The following is a 23,612-nucleotide window of genomic DNA, read 5'->3' on the forward strand; positions in this document are numbered from 1 at the left end:
ATGAGGCGGGGCTGACAACCTGCCCACATCACGACTGGGTCCTGAACAGGCCTGCCCTGGCCCTGACAGTTATCTTCTAGTGCATCAAAGGCTCGGCGGTGTAGAAACAGCCAAGCTGGATCAGCTTCTGTCTTCTGCTCTGCAGCTCTGATCTGAGACACACCTGAGCAGAGAGCGGCCTCTGGCTCCACAGTCCTGACCTGTCAAAACTCAGGCAGCATCTTCATCTCTGCCCCAGCCTGCCCTCTCCAGCTGGGCTGAGCATCTCTAATAAGCGGCCTCGCTGCACGGATCCCTGGCCTCACCTCCTCTAACTCAGAGCTGCACCGCCGCCTGGGCACTTCATTCTGGATCACGCGCTCTACGGCTTCCTGAGGGGTGTCCCCTGGAAGCCAGGGCTGCGGTGTAATTGCTGCAGCTGCTATTGAAATTCACTTTTGGATTTCCGTTCCCTGAGCAGAAAGTTCTGAAAGCTCCCAGGGAGAAGGGAGCAGGCTTTGCATCCTGCAGGCTTGGGCTATCCTGAAAATTCCTAAAGGCTCATTTCTGTGTGGTCTCTTTCAAAACCTTCTGAAGGTTCCAGGAGATCTATTTCTTGATAACTTTTTCTCCCTTGCTTGAGGTCGGGCCAGAAGAGAGCTGAACAGATGTCAGATCTGAAGCTTTCCCAATTCAACCAGTTGACCACCGGCCTGCTAATCTGCCCGAATGTAAATGAAATGTCTTTGAGCTTTTCTCACTCAGAGAAAAAGACAAGATTCCAAAAAAGCGAGAGACATCCCTTCTTCAAGAAAAACAACATGAAAGAACAGGGTGATTGGAGTCAGCTGCATTTCTGCCTGTTAGAATATTAAAGTGTGCGTGTCTTCCTCTTTCTCATAAAGTCACAATGGATTACCTTGAGTTCTCAAACTCCTACATGGATTTTTCCTTCTTCTGCCAGTTGTCACTTGACTGACAAAAAATATGCTTCAGTCCCTAAAAATGCAAATTCCCTGAAGAGAGTACTGACCTACAATGAACTACAGCTGAGATGTGGAGTAAATGTTATTATCCCAGCTAGGAATATTGATGGCTCCATGCTGGGGGCAGGCCTCAGTCAGCACTCAGGGCTAAAACCTCAGGTGAAAGCACACACTTGAGCGTGTTGACAGTTATCTTAGTGATTTTCTCCTATATCCTGCTTGGAGTTACCAGAAAGGCCTGGCCAGTGATCAAACACCACACACAAACGTTATACCCCAAGAGGTCCTGCTTGGGAAAATATCCAGGCCAGCTGCCCCCAGCATACTGGATCTTTAAGAGCCTCTTGGTTGCAATTAAAGACACTGGCTCTCTGACTTCCAATCTGGCCCTGGAAGGGCTGACTCTAGACTGGGCTCAGGGATCTGTACAAAGGCGCCCCAGAGACACTCATTCATTGAAGACATACCATCTTTTGCTGAATATATTATGACATTTATTACAAGGTGTACCACATTACCACAAAAAGCTAATTAAACTATGATATCAACTCTGTTATCATATAGAATTTCTCTTTTATGCTATTGAAAGAGCTCTTTTAGAGCAGTTTAGACGGGAATGTATCACATATCCCCCTTGTCGATTCATCAAAAGGCAAACAGAAGCAAGATAAATTCATTAAGCTCTTCCTAATGCTTTTTCACACCCAAGAGTTTGACTTTGTGAATCCCTTTTGTTTTAAGCTGTTAATTTGGAAATAATTTTAGGTTTACAGAAGAGAAAGACAGTATGTACACAGAGCCGATGCCACTGGGTCTGCATGCCACACTGTGAACAGCAAGGCTGTAGCAGAATTCCTAGATTTATGTACCAGAACTGCTAGTTACTGGCTGTGTGATGGCTGACCTTCACTTCCTTATTTGGAAACTGGGATAATCATTCCCCTTATCTTCCAAGGCTGTTGTGAGGTTTTGGAGGAAACATCCACAGAAACCCTAAGTGCTGCACAAACATCAGTTATCATTAACACACCCTACAAGGCACTATGTAGGGTTCTGGTCCCAAAGGAGTTTACAGTCCAGTCAATAACGGTTCTTTGCATTTATTTGGTGCCGCACAGTTTTACAGGGACTTCATATCCATTCTATAATCTGACCTTCGCATTGATCCTGTGAAGTAGGTAGACTATACTGTGCCTTCATTTATTATATATGTTACCCTGAGGTTTGGAGGGGGTTCCTTTCTCATAGTGGTAAACTCTACTTTGAGCACGTTGGCTTGTCCTTGGCCTTGCCAACACTCTTACTGTAAGTAACTTCAGACCATGTGAACGGGGCTTTGTCAACAGTGGGTTACTAGGTCTGTCTAACCTGGTCTGAACCTTTCTTACTTTTCAGACACCAAACTTTGCAACCTGGACCTGCTTTGGGGCCCAGGCAATTTCATGGATGCCTCCTCTCTCTGGGAACCCACTGCTTGGTGGAGGCCCTGAGCGGGTGGGGCTCTTGCTAGCTCCAGCTCTTTCTAATTAACCTCACCCTGCTTTCCTCTTAGGATGGTTAAGTCAATTCAACAGATAAGCATTTTCAAAGGCACCGGATCACTTGCCATTAAACCAGCTTGGGATAAAACAGAATTCAACCATTTTACACATTAATTTTCAGTCAAGAATAAAACACCCCTCCCTCCATTATCAACCTGTTTTTTTTTTTTTTTTTTCTCCTGACCTCCTCACTTTCTCTTGGAGACTTCATGGGGGTAGTGGGATACTGGTGGGGTGATGGTCTATGATCAACCTGAAAAATCCACACAAGTCATCAGGCTTGGCAAAGCTTTCCTTAGAGATTTCTATAGTCCCTCCCACTCTCCTACCCCCCTCATAAAGAGTAAAGGACTCACTGGGAAATCTTTAAAATTTCCTAAAGTAACTAGACTCATTCATTTACATATTCCTAAGTCTGCTTCCATCTCAAAGCTTTTTAACGGTGCCACTCCCGGATCTAAACTACAAAAAACGTTAGTCATATGTTCCCTGGCTTAAAAATTCTTTTGACAATAATTCACCTTTTTTTTGTTTTTTTTTCAAACAGTTGCTAAAAACAAGATGTTATTTATCTTACAATTAAAAACACAGATGAGGTGAGATCATTTGTGGGGTAGCTTGAGGTAAAGGAAGCACCATAATCTTATCCACTGTGGGGAGGAATTTAGAATGAGGGAAGGCTGGCTGGCCTTGGACCCTATCCAAGGGAGTTCTGTCACTAAACTACCCAAAAGAGAGCCTTATAAGGCAGTTTCTTCTAGAAGGCAAGTCTGTAATAAACCCTGAGGGCAGGCTCTAGAGAAAGATGGAAATCGTATCTAAGGGCATCAAATAAATGCCTTCTCAGCTCAATCACTCCGTAGCGTAGGTCTAGAGTGCAAAAGATCTTAAAAGTTATAACATCCTCTCCCAGACACTTCCCCTCCTCCCTTACGAAGCTGAGAGATAACCTAAAAGGGAATCTTGGAAACAGAATTCTCCTGACTCCCACATAGCACTTACAGTATCCAACAGCTTTTATTGCAAGTTCTTCCTGCTGTGCAATTTAAATGTGCCTTGTGGCTATTTAATTCCAGCCTGTTAATTCCTCTCCCAAAGAGCTGTAGAACAGTAGGTCAGGCACCGTCCATTTAATTCCCAAACCACAAAGAAACATTAACTTGTTCTTTCGATTACATTCCTTTAAAAGAATCTTGTGTGCGTGCGTGTGTGTGTGTGTGTGTTTGAAACTCTTGTATTTTATTTTTTTAACATCTTTATTGGAGTATAATTGCTTCACAATGGTGTGTTAGTTTCTGCTGTATAACAAAGTGAATCAGCTATACATATACATATATCCCCGTATCTCTTCCTTCTTGCATCTCCCTCCCTCCTACCCTCCCCATCCCACCGCTCTAGGTGGTCACAAAGCACCCAAGCTGATCTCCCTGTGCTATGCGGCTGCTTCCCACTAGCTATCTATTTTACGTTTGGTAGTGTGTATATGTCCATGCCACTGTCTCACTTTGTCCCAGCTTACCCTTCCCCCTCCCCGTATCCTCAAGTCCATTCTCTAGACTTTTAAAAGAATCTTAAGGCAACCTATGGAATAGGAGAAAATATTTGCAAATGATGCAACCAGCAAGGGCTTAATTTCCAAAATATACAAACACCTTACACAACTCAAACACAAAAACCCAAACAACTCAGTCGAAAAATGGGCAGAAGACCTAAATAGACATTTCTCCAAAGAAGCCATACAGATGGCCAAGAGGCACATGAAAAGATGCTCAACATCACTAATTATTAGAGAAATGCAAATCAAAACTACAATGAGGTATCACCTCACACCAGTCAGAATGGCCATCGTTAAAAAGTCTATAAATAAAAAATGCTGGAGAGGGTGTGGAGAAAAGGAAACCCTCTTGCACTGTTGGTGGGAATGTAAATTGATACAGCCACTATGGAGAACAGTACAGAGGTTCCTCAGAAAACTAAAAATAGAATTACCATATGACCCAGCAATCCCACTCCTGGCCATTCATCCAGACAAAACTCTAATCCAAAAAGATACAAGCACCACTATGTTCATAGCAGCACCATTCACAATAGCCAAGACATGGAAAACAACCTAAATGTCCATCAACAAATGAATGGATGAAGAAGATGTGGTACATATATACAATGGAATACTACTTGGCCATAAAAAAGAACAAAATAATGCCATTTGCAGCAACATGGATGCAACTAGAGATTATCATACTAAGTGAAGTCAGAAACAGAAAGACAAATACCCTATGATATCCACTTATATGTGGTATCTAAAATATGACACAAATGAACCTATCTACAAAACAGACTCACAGACATAGAGAACAGACTTGTGGTTGCCAAGGTGGGGGGAGGGGAGGGATGGACCGGGAGTTTGGGGTTAGTTGATGCAAACTATTACGTATAGAATGGATAAACAACAAGGTCCTACTGCATAGCACAGGGAACTATATTCAACATTATGACATAAACCATAATGGAAAAGAATACAAAAAAGAATGTATATATATGTATAACTGAGTCACTTTGCCATACAGCAGAAATTAACACATTGTAGATCAACTGTACTTCAATAAAAAAATAATTTAAAAAAAGAATCTTAAGTCCTTTAAGACCTTCTTCAAGGCTGCCTATTTTATTTTCTAAAGCTTCTTCAGGTTTTCAATTCTTTCCTAAGATGCAGTGATTAAAACTGGGTAAAGGGATAAGAACGAACCAACAACTCACTCAACTTTCTGGAACTTTCTGTCTGAAAAAGGGCAACTGAAGCCAGAAGAATATTTTAAAGCATTTCTATTGGGCTGGGGTAGACTCTTTGAGATCTGACTTTTTCTGATTCTGATCTAAAAGCGAGGTGAGTCAATGTCAGATGTATTCCCGGTCTACACATCAGACAGGCAGAAGATGCAAGGAGAGAAGAGGGCAGACATGCAGCAGAGCCCATTGCCTGCATTTCCAATGAGAAGGCATTTTGAGAGGAGTCCTGTGTTTAATCAACAAATATTTAGGGAGTGTCCAACCATTAGCCAGCCACTGTGTTTATGAAGAATAATCAAGATGGAGTCCCTCTTCTAGGATGCTCCCAGTCTAGTGGGGAAGACAGACATTCAAAGAGCTCTTTGGAGTCAGTGGAAGATGCTGTACCAACTAGAAGAGTTCTTTCTCTCCTCAGGAGCTCTGTTCCCTTTCCTGAAATCCTCACGAGGGTCCTCGGCATGGCTTGGCCCACCTCACTTAATACTGCTCAACCATCCCTAAGTCTCTATCCTTTGCCCTGGTGTACATTCTTTACAGCACATACTACTACATGAAAGTATCTGTTTACTTGTTTCTGTCTAAAGCTTATGGTAAATGCCACAAGAGAGGGATCTTGTCTATCTTATTCAAGTCTGCTTACCCCGACAACAGAAGAGTGCCTGGCAAATTCATATATTCATTCATTCATTCATTCAACATATATTCAAAGCATCTACTAGTGCCAGGCACTGATCTCGGCCCTTGAGGATAGAACAGGGAGCAAGAATTCCCTTCCCTCCTGGAGCTTACTTTCAAGTTGAATAATGACAACAGTAAACATTCATTGAGTGCTTTCTATGGATTATCTTATTGAATCCTCACAACAATTCTATGAGATAGGTATGATTATAATCGTTATATTATAGGTGAGTAACCAAGGCCCAGAGAGGTCAAGGAACATGCTCAAAGCTCAGTAAGTGGCAGGGTTAAGATTTACACTCAGGGAGTCTGGTTCTAGAGTTCTGCATCTTAACTATTCTGCTAGAATGTCTCTTGTTCACATATACATAGTACATGTGCAATGAATATTGTTTAAAAAATTGCTAGAGGGCAGAGGAGCTGAATAGGTATTTTTCCAAAGAAGACATACAGATGGCCAATAGGCACATGAAAAGATGTTCAACATCACTAATTATTAGGGAAATGCAAATCAAAACCACAATGAGCTATCACCTCAAACCTGTGTCAGAATGGCTATTATCAGAAGAGGATGTGGAGAAAAGGCAACCTTTGTACACTGTTGGTGGGAATGTATATTGGTGCAACCACTATGGAAAAGAGTATGGATATTCCTCAAAAAATTAAGAATAGAACTACCATACAATTCTACTATCCCACTTCTGGCTATTTACCTAAAGAATAAGAAAACACTAATTTGAAAAGAAATACACACCTTATGTTCATCACAGCATTATTTACAACAGCCAAGATACGGAAACAATGTTAAGTGCCCATCCATGCATGAATGGATAAAGATGTGGTACATATACACAATGGAATACCACTCAGCCATAAAAAAGGTGAAATCTTGTCATTGGCAACAACATGGATGGACCTTGAGGGTATTGTGCTAAGTAAAGTAAGTCAGACGGAGAAGGATAAATATTGTATGATTTCACTCATATGTGGAATCTAGAAAAAATAAAACCCTAAAATAAATAAACAAAGCAAACAAAAATAAACATGTAGATACAGAGAACATAGCAGTGGTTACCAGAGGGGGTAGGGTGGGGGAGATGGCAAAATGGGTAAAGGGGGTCAACTGTATGGTGACAGATGGAAACGAAATTTTTGGTGGTGAGCACCCTGTTGGGTATACAGAAGTAGAAACATAATATTGTATACGTGAAACTTATCTAATGTTATAAGTTAATGTTACGCCAATAAAAAATTTTAAAAAGTAACACCCTCCACCCACCCCCCCCACAAAATGTATAAACAGAATCAGAACATAAAAAAAAGTCTGGGGTCTTCCCTGGTGGCGCAGTGGTTGAGAGTCCGCCTGCCGATGCAGGGGACACGGGTTTGTGCACCGGTCCGGGAAGATCCCACATGCCGCGGAGCGGCTGGGCCCGTGAGCCATGGCCACTGAGCCTGCGCGTCCGGAGCCTGTGCTCCGCAACGGGAGAGGCCACAACAGCGAGAGGCCCGAGTACCGCAAAAAAAAAAAAAAAAAAAGTCTGGAAGCCTACACAGAGCTGCAAAAGGACAAAGACATCATTATGGGGGGTGGAGAGGGGAAAGACAAGGGGTTTCACAAAGAAAGTGACACCAGCTGATCCTTCAAGGCTAAGAGTTCAAAGGGTGGAAAGATAAGTGAGGGTGTGATTATAAACAACAGCAAAGAGCAAACAATTACGGTGGCCGGACCACAAAGGGGGTTGGACAGAAGAGGCCAAAATAAGAGTTATTGCTAGGTAGTTTTTTAACTTGCTACTAAAGGTACTAGCAAGGAAGACCCTTAAGAGTGAATTCTGATTCCACAAATAAAAATTAATTCTAAGGAAGAAGAGCGGATGGGACCCAAAGGAAACAAGGGATTGCCAAGGAGCTCAGCTATAACGGACCATGAACAAAAGGAGTAACCAAGAACCGGAATAAAGGAGCACCATGTTCTCTTCTAACTGTGAGATTTTATTACACATCTTGGTGTCTCTGTTAACTTTTCATTAAACTGAATTTTCAAATCTCCTCTTCCAGTTTCGCATGACTTCAGGGACTGAATAAGATCTAATGGCACTAAATTAATGATAACAGTTTTAGATTTGAGATTATTACGTCACTACCTTTTAGATAAGATTTTTTTTTAGAAAGATGGCTTTGCCTCTTATCACAGAGGCACAGAAAACAAGCAGACCAAGGTCTCTCCACAGAAGGTGGGTAAGTGTTGACCTCAGAAAAGAAGGGACTGGGAAAAGATTCAGAGTGGCTCCAGGGCAAGCACTCTGGGAGGTAGGTTTGTAACTTGCACGGATACTTTGTTAATCAACAAGACCAGAACTGTTTTGTGCATCCTCAGCTGTAAAGCATCTTAGCACAGTGCTGACACCTGACAGATGCTCAATAAATGCGGGTTAAATGAGACCAATCACCAGAAGGAATGATGCCCCCTCCCTCTCAATACTTGAGGAAGCATAAAGTTTCTTCCGCGGGTAGAAGAACCCTTTCTAGGCTGGAAGAACCTAGAAAATGCATTTCCTATTCTTTGCAAAGCCCCAATACTAAATGGCACAGAAGTTAATGGCACTCTGATGGGTTTGCTTCTATAATTGTTAAAACACTTCCAGGAGTCAGCAGAAATATATTAGGAGATCTGGCTTTAGCCCCATTTATCTCTGCTGTGGAAAAGTACTCTGGTGGACCTCACATTCTTTTCTGCTCTCCCTGGCATTCTTCTATAAATGGCCCGAGGCACTAGACCCCTTATCTCTAAATTTAGGTTGGGAAGAAAGGTTAATCTATGACAAGGTTTCCAGTTTTAGATGCTATTTCTCTTAACATTTTCCCCAAACATAAAGAAAAACTAGGTCTGTACCCTCCTGAGGTTTGCACTCTAGAGATGCTGAGGATCTGCTTTTCATGATAATGAGGTTATATGACTAGTTCTATATGACTATCAGTCTCAATATTTTATAATTGCACTGTGTGAGGGTTTAGAGATGTAAATAGCACGAGAGAAGATGGATAAAACTAGCTACAGGCTAGAATTGACAATAATACTTAAATAATCACCAAGCTATCCTTCTGCTCTGATAAGGCAAGTTCCAGTGATTTGGAAAGACTGGGGAAAAATTCCCCTTGGAATGTGTAAGAAAAATGTCAATATTTGGAGTGAATTCTTAAGCTATGCTCATTTCTCTTTTCATGGTGTGACTGATAAATTAGACCCAAAGGGCTGTTTCTGTGGGGAAAGTGTGTGATTATTTTGGATTGTGATTTAAGTTTAAGGTGATGATAATATAGTTAACAGTAAGCTGGTTACACTATTTAAGGCTTTCAATAGTGAACTCTGAAATCAGTGGCAGATGACCTATTAGCCATGTGGACTTCTGGGAAAAACTAAAAAAAAAAGAATTACTTGGAAAGCTTGGAGAAAGTCTGAACTGTGTTAAAGAAGCAACTGCTTCTGTCATTTCAGGAGAACTGCCTCTTCTCTCCCTTTTTCCTACCTTGGCTGGGACCAGGAGAGAGACTGCCAAGGTTGCATTTCTAACCTTCCCTTGAAACTACTGCCTAAGCAGACATTAGAATTAAAAGCTCTTTTTTTTTTTCTTTTTTGCAAGTCCAGACTCTATTTTCCCCTTTCATTTATGGCAAGCCTGGACTTGTTTGGAATAAAATAAACGATCAAACATAACCTCAAAGGCATTCCTGCTGAACAGTGCATCCTGGGGACAAATTACACAAGAAAGGAAAAAGAAAAACAAAATGGTCATAAGGTTCACAACACAAACGACATCATAAAAACATCCTTCAAAGAGTTTGTATTTTTTCGCCCACAAATAATTAGCTAGTTAGATTACTGTTTGAGAATCTGTAACTTCCAGTAAGTGAATTATTTTCCTTAATATTAAGAAACCATGAAATCCAATTTTTAAAATTCTTACAATCTAACCAATCAAACATGGGACAAACAACTTCTCTCTGAAAGTCCTTATACTGTATTTCATCGTCAAACGCCTTTCTCCTATCTCTTGACTTCATCTCTATACACTCAAGCCAAGAAAGAATGGAGAGAAAATGACATTTTTGGGTTCCTAGAAGAGTGGGGGCAGCTTTTGCGAATCAACTTGCCGGCTGTTAGCATGAGCTGGGTGAGCTTTGGGGACGGGAGAATCTGTGGTATCTGGAAATCTTTTCTATACATACACTCGCCCTGCAAGTCCTCACTTTCTTGGCGCACGCATCAATCTCTCAAAACCACCAAAAAAAGAGAAGGGGAGGCGTCGCCCATCCCTCCCGGCATCACGCGGCTGCCAACTCCCCCCTCCCCGAGTCTGCCCGGATGCCCACGGGAGAAGCCGCGGGAACCAGCCAGGTGCGCCGGCCGCGGACGCCCTGTCGGCTCTTCCCCGCAAGGCGGCGCCTGGTTCTCCCCGCCCGGCGGGGCGGGGTCGGAGTCGGAGGGGAAAGCGCACATGCCCACCTTGCTCGCAGGTGCCCTTGCTGACCTGGGTGATAGCCTTCTCCCCGCGGCTCTCGGCCTTCAGGCTGGCGGCGCGCAGCTGGCAGCCGCTGGGGTAGGTGATGCCGTTGCTGCCGCACACCGGGTAGCGGCTCTTGCACACGCACACGCCGCTCACCTCCGGGCCGCCGGCTGCTGCCCCGGCTTTACCCTTCCGCCTCTTGCGGCTCTTCACGCACTCCATCCCCGGCGCGCAGTGCCCCCTGCCGGCGCCGCTGCCCCCGCACGGCTCGCCCTCGCCGCGGGCGCACACCGGGCAGCAGCCGCACGCGTCGCGGGTCTCGCCCAGCTGGCAGCCCCGCGGGGGCAGGGGCGGGCAGGCGGCCGGCTCGCAGGGGCCGCAGGCGTCCGAAGAGGAGGAAGAGGAGAGGGGCAGAAGCAGGAGCAGCAGCCCGGCTGCACCGAGGAGCAAGGCGGACAGCGGCGGCCGCTCCATGGCGTGGAGCGTGGGCGGCGGCGGGAGCGTGAGTGAGGCGCGTCCCGCCGGCCAGCGCTTTAAATCCGGCGCCCCGCCCGCCCGGGCCGCGGGAACCACACCCCCCGGGCGGCTAGAGCTTGGCCGCCTCGTCCGCACCGCCCCTCCCGGGACCGCGGGGCTCGAGCGCGCCCCTGCTGGCGGGGCATCCGCTGGGCCCGGGAACGCTCCGTCTCACGCCTCTTCGCTTTTGGTTTTGGCTCTGAGCGCACCCCGCCGGCTGCTGCTGAGCCCCCTGCTCCCGAGGGCTGCACCCCGTCCTTTGGGGCTCTCCCGCAGTGAAGACAGTTCCCTCCCCTCTGGTCCCTCTACTCTCGCAGTCCGGGCATTCATACTTATTAACAACAGCTTTGAGATGACCCCATGTGTAATCCATTATATTCTCCGTGAGTCTGGGAGACCTGAGTGTTGATTGCTCTGCGGTTTGGGAAGCTCTTTTAAGAACAATTAGTTTTTCAAACCCCGCTTGGGGATTTTGTGTCCCCGTTGGCCACAGGCCCGGTGTGGTCTTGGGTGCCAAGCTAAAAGGACAAACCGTTGCCAACCACTCCTGTTCTCAGCACCTCATAACTGCTTCCTTATGCCAAGTTTTAAGTCTGAGTTCTGGAACCCATGCGAGAACAAGTCATGTCTTCAGTTTATAATATGTGGTGCTGGACCTCCATCAAACCTGTCCGGAGAACTGAGCACAGCTGGGGGTGCCACTGAGGCCCCTAAAGCACCCCAGTTTTCACCAGTCATTCCGTGAGGTTTTTGATATAAACGACTGACAATTCCTCCTCAGTCTTTCTCAAAAGTGCTCTGCAAGCTCAACTTCAAAGCTTTTTTTTCCAAGAAAAAGGGCTCTTCAAATCCCTCTTACCCAGACTTTTGTTTCCATGTTTATTAGATACACAACACTGCAGTGTGCGTCATTCTGCACGTCACATCTGAGTTCTTTTTTCTTAGCACAAATCCAAGGATGTATAGGATTGCTAACTCAAAGTGTGCGGTTCACTATGCCACCAGCAATGTATAGATGTCACTCTCACCAGTCTTCCTGGGATAATCATTGTAAACTTTTCTGAAAATTAGATAGTCACAAAACTCAGAGAATAAAAAACCAAGCACCCTCCTAACCAGAAAACCTAGTACCTATTCTTTGGCCTCTCCTTAGCATATTCTAGAAAAGTGGCACTTTTTTTTTAAAGGTCATGTGTTGTCATGACAATTGTTTATAAAACAATGAAAAGTCTTTGGAGCAGACTTTTTCTAAGTATTCTTGCCTTTGTCCCTCAGTAATAGAGTTTACATGACCCAGTCTACAGTCCCAAACTAAAACAAATGCAGAGAGGGCACTCTGATATTGCCTGTTCTATCTCAATTTTATTAATTCACTGGTCAAGGTCCACTAAGTTGGTTTCATGACCTGTTATAACTGTTGTAGTTTTAGGATCTCCAGAACCTGAGACAAGGATTCCAGTGCAAGTAGTTTACCTGAGAGGCCATGTCAGGACGTACCAACTCGGGGGGTGGGGGGGGGCAGAGGCGGTAGGGAGTGAGCCAGAGGGGAAGACAGCCAATAAAGATGCTTATCAAGTCAGCTCTGGGCAGGGTGGGCTCTGTAGCCAGATGAAGCCCCCTCAGGCTCTGCAAAGTTTTGTGTATGGGGGGGTTGGGGGAGTAGGGGGCAGGCACTGCACCACCAAGGGCTATATACCACCGTGTTTTTCAAACCCTGCGTTGGAGCCAGCAGTAAGAAGGCAAATACGAGGCACAGTAGAATCCCTTTGGCGGCGTGGGGAGACCCTATTGCCCAGCAAGCAGAAGAGCAAGTAGGGTTTTTAATCACTGGAGGGGGTGCCTGGGCTTTGTGTGATGACACCAATCTGGAGGACTTGAAAATAAGAAGAGATGTGCTTATTCAGAAGAAGGAGAAAAGGCAGGAAAATGGGGCCTTTACAAAGAAACTTGACAACCCCTGCCTTCCAAGAAAGAAGATATTGTCACCCATTCAGCTTCAGTTCTGGTGAGACGAAGAGCCTAGATCTGGAGACAGGATATGTTATCTGCAAATAGAGAGCATTTTACTTCTTCCTGTTTAAGCTAGATGACCTATATTTCTTTTTCTTGCCTAATTGCCCTGGTTAGAACCTCTAGTATAACGTGGAATAGATTGGTGAGAGTGAGCTTCCTTGCCTTATTACTGACCTTAGAGGGAAAGCTTTCAGTCTTTCACCATTAAGATGTTAGCTGTGGGTTTTCCATAGATGGTCTTATTACACTGAGGAAATTGCTTTCTATTTCCAGTTTGTTGAGTGCTTTCATCATGAAGAGGTATTGCATTTTGTCAAATGTCTTTTTTTGCATCTACTGAGATGATCAATAAAGTTGTATTTTATTTTATTGATTTTTGAATGTTAAACCAAGCTAGCATTCCTGGATTAAATCCCACTTGTTATATAGTGATGTATAATCCTTTTAAATATGTTTCTGTATGTGATTTGCTAATATTTTGCTGAGGATTTTTGCATCTATATTCATAAGAGATATTGGATTGTAATTTTCTTGTGATGTCTTTGATTTTGATATCAGGGTAATAGTGGATTCATAGGATGAGTTAGAAGTGTTTTCTTATCTCCTGCTTTTTTGGAAGAGTTTGTGAAGAATTGGTATAATTCTTCTTTAAATGTTTAGTAAATTCAGTGAAGCCATCTGGACCTGGGTTTTTCTTCATGGGAAGTGTTTGGCTATTAACTCAATCTCTTTACCTATTATAGGTCTGTATTAGTTTGCTAGGGCTACCATAACAAAATACCACAGACTGTGTGGTTTAAACAACAGAAATTTATTTTCTCACAGTTCTGGAGGCTGGAAGTCCAAGATCAAGGTGCCAGCAGGGTTGTTTTCCTCTGAGAGTCATAAGGGCAAGATCCTCCCCACAAGGTGCCACCCACAAAATACCAAGAATCCTCCTCCCTTCACTAAATAAGACCTGCTGCTTTACCAGTTGTAGCTTTACATTGCTCAAGTCTGCCTTTCTTATAGATAAGATTTATTGAGATACTCAGTCACAGAATTCTCCCCATCTAGAGCAAGCTCCTGCTTCCTTAGACTTTTGCCAAAATTACTCAACCAAAGCCCAAATCCCATGATAATTTCATAACTTCCTCTTACTGAGACCCCCAACAGTTCCATATGGAGTCCATTCTCTCTTGCTAAGATGGGTAATAAACCCAACTTATTTGACTACGGGTATGTTCCTGGAGGTCTTTACATGAAGGGCAATGACACATGAGAGATTTCCTTTCAGCTCCTTCTCTTCTATCCTACTTCAGCTCAAAATTCTCCTGCCCGAACCCATAGTACACTCCAATAACCTTCGCTGATGGGTCCTTGTACCTGGCAAGCATCTTTCTTTGTGGGGCATCTTTAAGACTTCTCTGGCAAGCAAACTTCAGTGGCATTTGTAGGAAACCCATGGTGCCGTGCAGTCTACACTGCTGTGTCCCTCTGTGCCCATCCTTCCCAGCAGTTAGATGGCTACCTGGAAAATGGAATGTGTGTCTCCCTTTATTGCAATCGTCACAAATATGTTGGCTTCTCCCCCTTTACTTGGCTTCTTTGGGTAGGGGGGACAGGCATGGAAGGGGAGGAGAAACCCCATGCATCCTCCACTAGGCTCTTATCCCCAACCTCCTTATATAGAGAGGGGGTTAGTGTGCCTGGTGGGGTTGATTGAGGTAGGGCCATTTAGGAAAATTTGAGGAACATTCTGCTCCAGTTCTTGGTGGCTCTTTTTCAGAATGTGGGGACACATAGCACCTGTACTTTTGGGTTATGGATGCTAGTGCCGTTTTCAGGCAAGGGAAAAGTTGTTCTATTCAATAGTCCGTTACAGTAATTATCTATCATCTTTATCATCATCTCATGTTTTCCCCTCTCCCTCCTCCTTCATCATCACCAGTAGGTAGATTGTCAGGTGGTGGGATGGGATGTGGATGACCCTCCCAGCCTAGATAAACAGCATGTAAAAAGGAATGAAGCCAGTGGAAATCATTTGGGCACATTCCAGCAACCAGAAAAAGTCCAGCACAGCTGAAGCAAGGTGTGTTGGGGATATGGGGGGAAATGAGTCTGGAGAGAGGGCAGATGTCAGATAACCAAGGGCTTTGCAGATCATGCCCAGGACTTTGGACTGGAACATATAGGTGACAGTGAGCTGTTGAAGGATGCTGGGGAAAAGGAAGATCAGGTTTTCAATGTAGGAAGGTCAATACAGAGGAGAGAAATGCATTCAGATGGAAATGGACTTAAGAAGTAATGTAATTTTCACAGTGCAGAGGCGACCTGAAGCCTATGCAGCGCCTTCATATGAGAAACTATCAAACTCTTAGAGGAAAACATAGGCAGAACACTCTATGACATAAATCACAGCAAGATCCTTTTTGACCCCCCTCCTAGAGAAATGGAAATAAAAACAAAAATAAACAAATGGGACCTAATGAAACTTAAAAAGCTTTTGCACAGCAAAGGAAACCATAAATAAGACCAAAAGACAACCCTCAGAATGGGAGAAAATATTTGCAAATGAAACAACAGACAAAGGATTAATCTCCAAAATTTACAAACAGCTCATGCAGCTCAATAACAAACAAACAAACAAACAAACCCAATCCAAAAATCGGCAGAGGACCTAAATAGACATTTCTCCAAAGAAGATATACAGATTGCCAACAAACACATGAAAGGATGCTCAACATCACTAATCATTAGAGAAATGCAAATCAAAACTACAATGAGATATCATCTCACACCAGTCAGAATGGCCATCATCAAAAAATCTAGAAACAATAAATGCTGGAGAGGGTGTGGAGAAAAGGAACACTCTTGCACTGCCGATGGGAATGTAAATTGATACAGTCACTATGGAGAACAGTATGGAGGTTCCTTAAAAAACTACAAATAGAACTACCATACGACCCAGCAATCCCACTACTGGGCATATACCCTGAGAAAACCATAATTCAAAAAGAGTCATGCACCACAATGTTCATTGCAGCTCTATTTACAATAGCCAGGAGATGGAAACAACCTAAGTGTCCATCATTGGATGAATGGATAAAGAAGATGTGGCACATATATACAATGGAATTTTACTCAGCCATAAAAATAAACAAAATTGAGTTATTTGTAGTGAGGTGGGTGGACCTAGAGTCTGTCATACAGAGTGAAGTAAGTCAGAAAGAGAAAAACAAATACTGTATGCTAACACATATATATGGAATCTAAGAAAAAAAAAAAAAAAGGTCATGAAGAACCTAGGGGTAAGATGGGAATAAAGACACAGACCTACTAGAGAATGGACTTGAGGATATGGGGAGGGGGAAGGGTAAGTTGTGACAAAGTGAGAGAGTGGCATGGACATATATACCCTACCAAACGTGAAATAGATAGCTAGGGGGAAGCAGCCGCATAGCACAAGGAGATCAGCTCGGTGCTTTGTGACCACCTAGAGGGGTGGGATAGGGATGGGGGGAGGGAGGGAGACGCAAGAGGGAAGTGATGTGGGAACATATGTATATGTATAACTGATTCACTTTGTTATAAAGCAGAAACTAACACACCATTGTAAAGCAATTATACGCCAATAAAGATGTTAAAAAAAAAGTGACAACTTAAATGATATATGGAATATTTTGCTGACTTACAAGAGCATGCAGAATATGACAGAGTTGAAAAAAAAAAGAAAAAGAAAAAAAGCACTGTAGGCAGATGCGGCACTGAGGGTACAAGACTTGGCAAGAAGCTGGCGCCTTTGTGCCAAGAAAAAGGAACCTCTTTCTCCTGAGAAGAGGACCTGCACCCCACCGAGGTGCATGGCTTGGCAGGTGGAGGAAGGGCTGAACTTTGGCCTCACTTGCTCCCTGGGCTGGGCACCCTTGCACAGTGTGCAAACTGCACAGACTTACAGGGAAACCCAATCTGGTGCCAACACTGTGTGTGGTTCAGAATTAGCACTCAATTAAAAAGTTTGAAAGGTAGATGGATGAAAGGGAAGATCAGTTGGGCAGCTACTACCACCCACTACTGTCAACTATTACTACCATCCAGGCAGGAATCAATGAGAGCTTGGAGTAAGTCGTGGCCATGTGGCTGGAGGGAATGGACTGTATCATTTCTGGTCCTTCCTGGATAAGTTTGTGAGCAAAAGGGGGCACTGTTCATAATTACACTGGACAATAGGCATAAATCAAGATTGCCTTGGACAACAGGGACATGTGGTCACCCTAAATAGAGGGGAAGGGATGGTTGAGAGATCTTTAAGAGGTAGAATATATCAGGCCTCAGGAAGCAACTGACTTGTGAGAGGAAGTCAAGAAAAACCTTGACATTTCTTACATGGGAGACGGGGTGAAAACTGCTGCAGGTTTGTGTTGGGGGAAGGAAACCAGCTTGATTTTGGACATGCTGATTCTTTACAAAACCAGGTCTATCCTTTTTGGACAGTTCTAGAAAGGGAAACAGAGGAAACTAGTAATCATATGACATTGCTGTAGAGACACTGCAGGGCTCTGACTTAGAGTAAGCCCTTGATGTTTGTTCTCTCTATATGTGAAGTCCCTCAGTGATTAAATCTTATTGTTTAATAAAGGACAGAAACTGATTTCTTATCAGCATTCTGTATCTGATCTCTTAAAAGAGCTACGGCTATGCAGGGAAATAGCTAATGATATAATTGAAAAGGCATTAATAGCCTATAAAATTCAATATTAGAGACAGAACTTGAAGGACTCTCTAGAGGTCATTTAAAGCTAGCTGACACTGGAGTGTGCCATTAGCCCTGATGGTAAGTCATCAGGGGCACAGAGATAACTGAGAACTCTTAGAGATCATCGAGGAAGATGGTCTTGTTTGTATTCTGCTCTATTATTTGACAGTCTTTCAAGATTTCAGAAAGTCACTGAATAATTAGCCAACTTCCAAGTATATACAGCTGCAAAGAAAATGTAGGTTTCAGCTCTAATCCTTACCATAGCAGGTATGTCATGAGAGGCTTTTAAACCTCTAGGAGCTTCACTTCCTGACTTAAAATTCATTATTTTATACCTTAACTTTGAATTAACATAGACTTTTACATTTACATTCCTCTATAAAATAAATTAGAGAGCATTGCTTCTTATGACAAAAAGTAGGAAGAAATCTCTTTGGGTTATTCCATAATTAGGCTTCATCCTTTTTTGTTATGGGGGAAATGATATGATCATTTGGTGGTAAATGATGCAGTGCCCCTATATTAATCTTCCAGTTGCCTGATTCCATAATTCACCTTGGCAAAGTAGAAAAATAAAAAAATTAAAAATGGCTCCTCATCGTAAGAAGCCTGGGAGAACATCAAACCAGGAGGGAAAAGAATATTTTCAGGGAATAAGCGGTTCAGTCACAAACTTAACTGAGTGAAACTTTGTGCTCATGAAGAGGTTACATGGGTGTCTTTGATCAGCGGTCCCCAACCTTTTTGGCACCAGGGACCAGTTTCGTGGAAGACAATTTTTCCTCTGATGGGGGTGTGGGGGTGCGGGTTGGGGAATAGTCCGGGCGGTAATGCGAGCGATGGGGAGCAATGGGGAGCAGCAGATGACGCTTCGCTCACTCGCCCGCCTCTCACCTCCTAATGGGCAGCCCGGTTCCTAACAGACCACGGACCACTAAGGGGGTTGGGGACCTCTGTCTTTGATAGTTTGTGAGGATGTTTATCCCGAGAGCCTCGATTCCTTCCCTTCTGAACGGATGATCAGCTACAATGTTAAGAAGTTGAGGAACAAATTTTCTTTCACTGATGCTGTTTTATTTATTCATTTTAAGCTTGTTAAGGGATTAGAATAACACTAATAATAATGTTATTAGAATAACATTCCTTTCAATGCTGCTAAAAATTCACTTTTTAAAAAGCTGATACCTGAAGGACATGATTGTTCCTTTATTCTTGCAATGGAGCTACCTAGCTGGGATGTCAGCCTCTTAGGGGAGTAACAAGCTAATTCCAGTATTGTCAAAATCCATATCTTATCAAGCTTCAAATTCAAATCCCTTCATGCCAAGCCACTTCCCTCATTAGTGCCTCCTCATATCATTCATGTTTAATAAAAAATGCTTGCTTTTTTTTTTTTAATGCTTGCTTTTTAAGATAGATGGTGATGTGCCAGAACTGAGGGAATACCGGAAAAGTGTAAGTCCCTCTTCTTTTTTTTTTTTTTTTTTTTTTTTCGGTATGCGGGCCTCTCACTGATGTGGCCTCTCCTGTTGCGGAGCACAGGCTCTGGATGCGCAGGCTCAGCAGCCATGGCTCACGGGCCCAGCCGCTCCATGGCATGTGGGATCTTCCCGAACCGGGGCACGAACCCATGTCCCCTGCATCGGCAGGCGGACCCCCAACCACTGCGCCACCAGGGAAGCCCCCTCTTCTTTTTATTTTATTATTTTATTTTATTATTATTATTTTTTTTTGCGGTACGCATCCTGGATCCTCCTTCAAGTCTCGGCTCAGACATTGATCTCCATGGGAAGATCATTCTCTAACCCTCAGGTCTGGCGGAGGGGCCCCTCCTGGGCACGTTCTCCCTCTTAGCTTCATTGCACTCTATCCAACCAACAGAATGTGCAATCTCAAGGATGATGAATGGCTTTAGAAACTGATTGACTATTAATGTTGTATCTCTAGCACTCAGCCCAGTAGGAGCATGCATGCATGAATGAATGCATGAATGAATGTCTTCTCTCTATATCTTCCACGAGTTAGCTCTCTGTTGTCTAAGACATCTCAGTTACCATACATTCTTCAGACTCTTTTTTTGCGGGGAGGTCCCTTTCTTCTCTTATTCCAGTTTCCAGCAGTTTCTAGCTGTGTGACCTTGAGTAAGTAACTTAACCTCTCTGTGCCTCAGCTTTCTCATCTATAATGTGAGGAAAAGAGTAGTACCTACCTCACAATGTTGTAGGAGCATCAAATGAGCTAATACACATTGAGCACTTAGAATAGTGCTTGGGATCTAATTAACCCTCAATAAATCTTATTTTTCTATCATTTCCTGTGCATTCTTTGGTGTTTTCACAGGATTACTAAACCAACAATTTTGTCAAAATTGATAGAATAAAATATTGTTGGACATTTTCCTCTCACTAGGTTGGCGGGAGTTATGTAACATAGGTTTATTTTCCCTTCACTTTGCTTCTGCATTTGACTCCTCCTGTCTTTTTTGGAGAGACTCAGGGTACTGAAGGGCGGGGAGTGGGTAGCTCTGTTGGTGGCCCTTGGGACTAAATGATTTTGCAGGCCACACTTAGGATATTAGTGATACCTAAGGTTTGAGACTTAAGTTTGAAGATGTTTCAACAGTTTTACAAGGACATCTGTATTAAAAAAAAAAAAAAAAGCCCTATGTGAACACTGATAAAGTTAAAATGGTGCCTGGGACAAAATGAAAACTTGTTTGTGTAGGGCTAGTCTTTCTAGCCTAACTTGCAAGACTTACAAGCTGGATCTCTGAGCCATGTGCTGATGGGAAGGTCTCTAGGAGAACAGTCCATACTTCTTGAAAAGCACCGCCTCCTCTGCACCCGTGGAGTTCTTCAGTCTCATGGCTGTTGCCTTAGGACCTACAGAAGTGTGTGGATTCTCCTTCCTCATTCTTTTCAAATAAGCAATAAGGCAGAGGTTCCAAGGCATCAAAGGGTTTTCCTATTGCTCTTTAATTCAATATCTCAAAGAATTGGAAATGACATTTAAATATTCCCCACACTGGTTTCAGCCCCCTGCTGGTCAGATACACTTTTTTCCGAAGGCTAAATATTTCTAGTCCTTCACTTTTTTTTTTTTTTTTTTTTTTTTTTTTTTTGCGGTATGGGGGTCTCTCACTGTTGTGGCCTCTCCCATTGCGGAGCATAGGCTCCGGACGCGCAGGCTCAGCGGCCATGGCTCATGGGCCCAGCCGCTCCGCGGCATGTGGGATCTTCCCGGACCGGGGCACGAACCCGTGTCCCCTGCATCGGCAGGCAGACTCTCAACCACTGCGCCACCAGGGACGCCCCTCTAGTCCTTCACTTTTAAGGGCAAAGTGAACACAGAGGGTTCAGCTCACAAACAGGGGCTGATTCAGAGGGGTTGGGGTAGGGCTGTTTTTATTATCTCCCATGTAGCAGAAATGATGATGAGTGTCAATATCCAATCTGAATTTAATCACCCCATTTGAAGGAGGTTCATAGTTAAGTCCACCTCTGCTCCGTAGCAGCAGCATTGAACAGTGAACTGGCACAACTTTTAGGGACAGGTGTCTCCCAGGAATTGCACAAGCATTACATGTTCCAGCTGTTGCAGTATTTGTCTTTTTGGAAAACGTGCTTGCAGATCTCAGTGTAACTTGTTTAATATTCATAGATTCTCAATTCCATCCTCTTTTCCAGAGAGAGGAAATATTATTAATTTTATGGTGAGTGTTAGGGGGTGGTGTCTTACATATTTGATGAAGCAGAGCCTCCATAAGAAAAGCCAGTAGATGCTTTGGAAATGTCCTGTCATTCTGGCTTGAATAATGGAGAGGGTGGTGGCTGTATTAGTTTTCTATTGCTGCTTAACAAATTAACACAAGTTTAGCAGCTTGTAGGACTGACTGGGTCCTCTGTCTAGGCTGAAATGAAAGTGTGCGTTGGTTTGGGTTCGTATGGAATCCATAAGAGGGTCTGGGGGAAGAATCCACTTCCAAGATCATTCAGGTTGTTGGCAAAACCCAGTTCCTGTGGTTGTAGGACTGAAGTCCCCACTTCCTTGCTGGTTGTTGGCTGGTCAGCTCTCTGGTCCTTGCCTGTGGCCCCCTCCATCTTCAAAGCCAGTAATAGCATAGTCAGATCCTTCTAGTGATTCAAGTCTCTCTGACTTCCTCTTCTGCCACAGAACACTCTCTGCTTTTAAAGGGCTCATGTGATTGGACTAGGCTCATCTGGACAATCTCTCTTTTGATTAACTCAAAGTCAATTGATCAGTAATAATTTAATTATATTTTCAAAATCTCTTTTGCCAGGTAATATAACGTAATCAGGGACATGATATCTCATCATATTTACAGTCCTGGAGATTAGGGTGGGAAATCTTGGATGGTCAGTTTGGAATTCTGTCTATCACAGTTGTCAAGTGTTGTTTTCTGAAATTAGCTCTTCACTGAAGCCAAGCTTCTGTGACTTTCCTTTCTTTCTTTTATGTGTCTGTGAACCTTGCAGTTTGTTGCCTGTTCCCTGTCTTATCGATGTGGTTCAAAGAGGGTGCCAACCTTCCAGGGCACTGATTCCTGGGGCTCTCTGTTGGTTTTGGACTTTGAGGTTTGGTGTTCCAAGCACCCATCTTTGCTTGGACCACCCAAGGAGAGCTATGAGAAGCAGATAGCAGTCAACAGAACCAGGGCCAGCCTCCAAACCTGGGTGTTTTTAGTTTTACAAGGAAATAAGAAATTTCTGCTGTATTCACAGACCAACAATTATCTCATTAAATAACTCCTCAGACCTTGATTTAGCCATTATGAAAGATGTTTTGGTAAAGAACATCTGGTGTTGTTTTCAATTAAATATTGTACCACTAAACTTTGATTAAAAACTGATTTAAAATTTTAATAGCCCCTTCTTTAGAAGATGGCTAAATGCAAAAAAGAAAAATGTCACTTATTTAAATTGTTCCCTCCCCCGCCCTTTGTTGCTCTATTTTATCCGGATTCCTATTAATGACTGTTTAAAACCCACGCAATTTTGGATGCAGTAAATCTAGATGCATAAATAAGATTACCATACCAATACTGCTGTTCTCACTCTTTTACTATTGGTACCTCATTTTATTTTTATGCTTTAATTAAATTGAGTATATTTTATGTTTCCATTTGCTTTGAAACAACTGCAGTGCCTATAATTGACACTATTTCATCCTTGTTAGAAAGTGCTGAGTTGAATTAAACACATCAGTTCCATTTCCTTTTACATTTACTCTGTGGAAAAGCCAAGACAGAAATAATATGAACTGTATTTCTTTTCCAAGTTGCACTGATAGGTGAAAATAACTAACTGCTTAGTAGTTACTAATAAAGACTGAAATGAAATCTTTACTGTTAGCATACTCTTACCTATGTAAAAATATTTAGTGGTATAAGGTAATTTTACTTAGTAATTTTTCCCAGATGATATGTAACAAACAACAAATACATTATTGCTCTTCCATGTACTCCATATAAAGCATAAATCTTCAAGCACATATTTTAATATAGTTTTACTTAAGATATCATGTCTAGCTTAAGTATTTTTGGTGGGGAAATAACATTACGCCATGTTTCAGAAGAGCAGCCTTGGCAAGATTTTTTTGGTTAAGGGCCACATAGGAAATATTTTCAACTTTACGGGCAATATGATCTCGAAACTATATAACTCTGCTGTTGTAGCATGAAAGCAGCCAGAGATGATAGTTAAACAAATGAATGTGACTGTGTTCCAATAAAACTTTATTGACAAAAACAGGTGGTGGGCCCCGGCTTTGACCCATGGGCTATTGTTTGCTGCCCCTGACTATCGAGGATAATGACCAAGCATTGGCTAATGTAAACAGCTGAGAA

At 43.1% G+C, this 23,612-nt stretch overlaps 1 protein-coding gene across 1 annotated transcript in view; it reads right to left on the reverse strand.

Moving 5' to 3' along the window:
* IGFBP7 (insulin like growth factor binding protein 7) overlaps window positions 1–11,004 on the reverse strand; it is a 77,241-nt gene extending 66,237 nt beyond the window's left edge. The window contains exon 1 of the mRNA XM_030880663.3: window positions 10,479–11,004. Coding sequence (XP_030736523.1) covers window positions 10,479–10,953 — 475 coding nt within the window. The 5' untranslated portion in view covers window positions 10,954–11,004. The remainder of the gene's footprint in view (window positions 1–10,478) is intronic.
* Between the last annotated feature and the right edge of the window lie 12,608 nt (window positions 11,005–23,612).

This window comes from Globicephala melas, chromosome 5 (assembly GCF_963455315.2).
Source record: "Globicephala melas chromosome 5, mGloMel1.2, whole genome shotgun sequence".
Taxonomy (NCBI): domain Eukaryota; kingdom Metazoa; phylum Chordata; class Mammalia; order Artiodactyla; family Delphinidae; genus Globicephala; species Globicephala melas.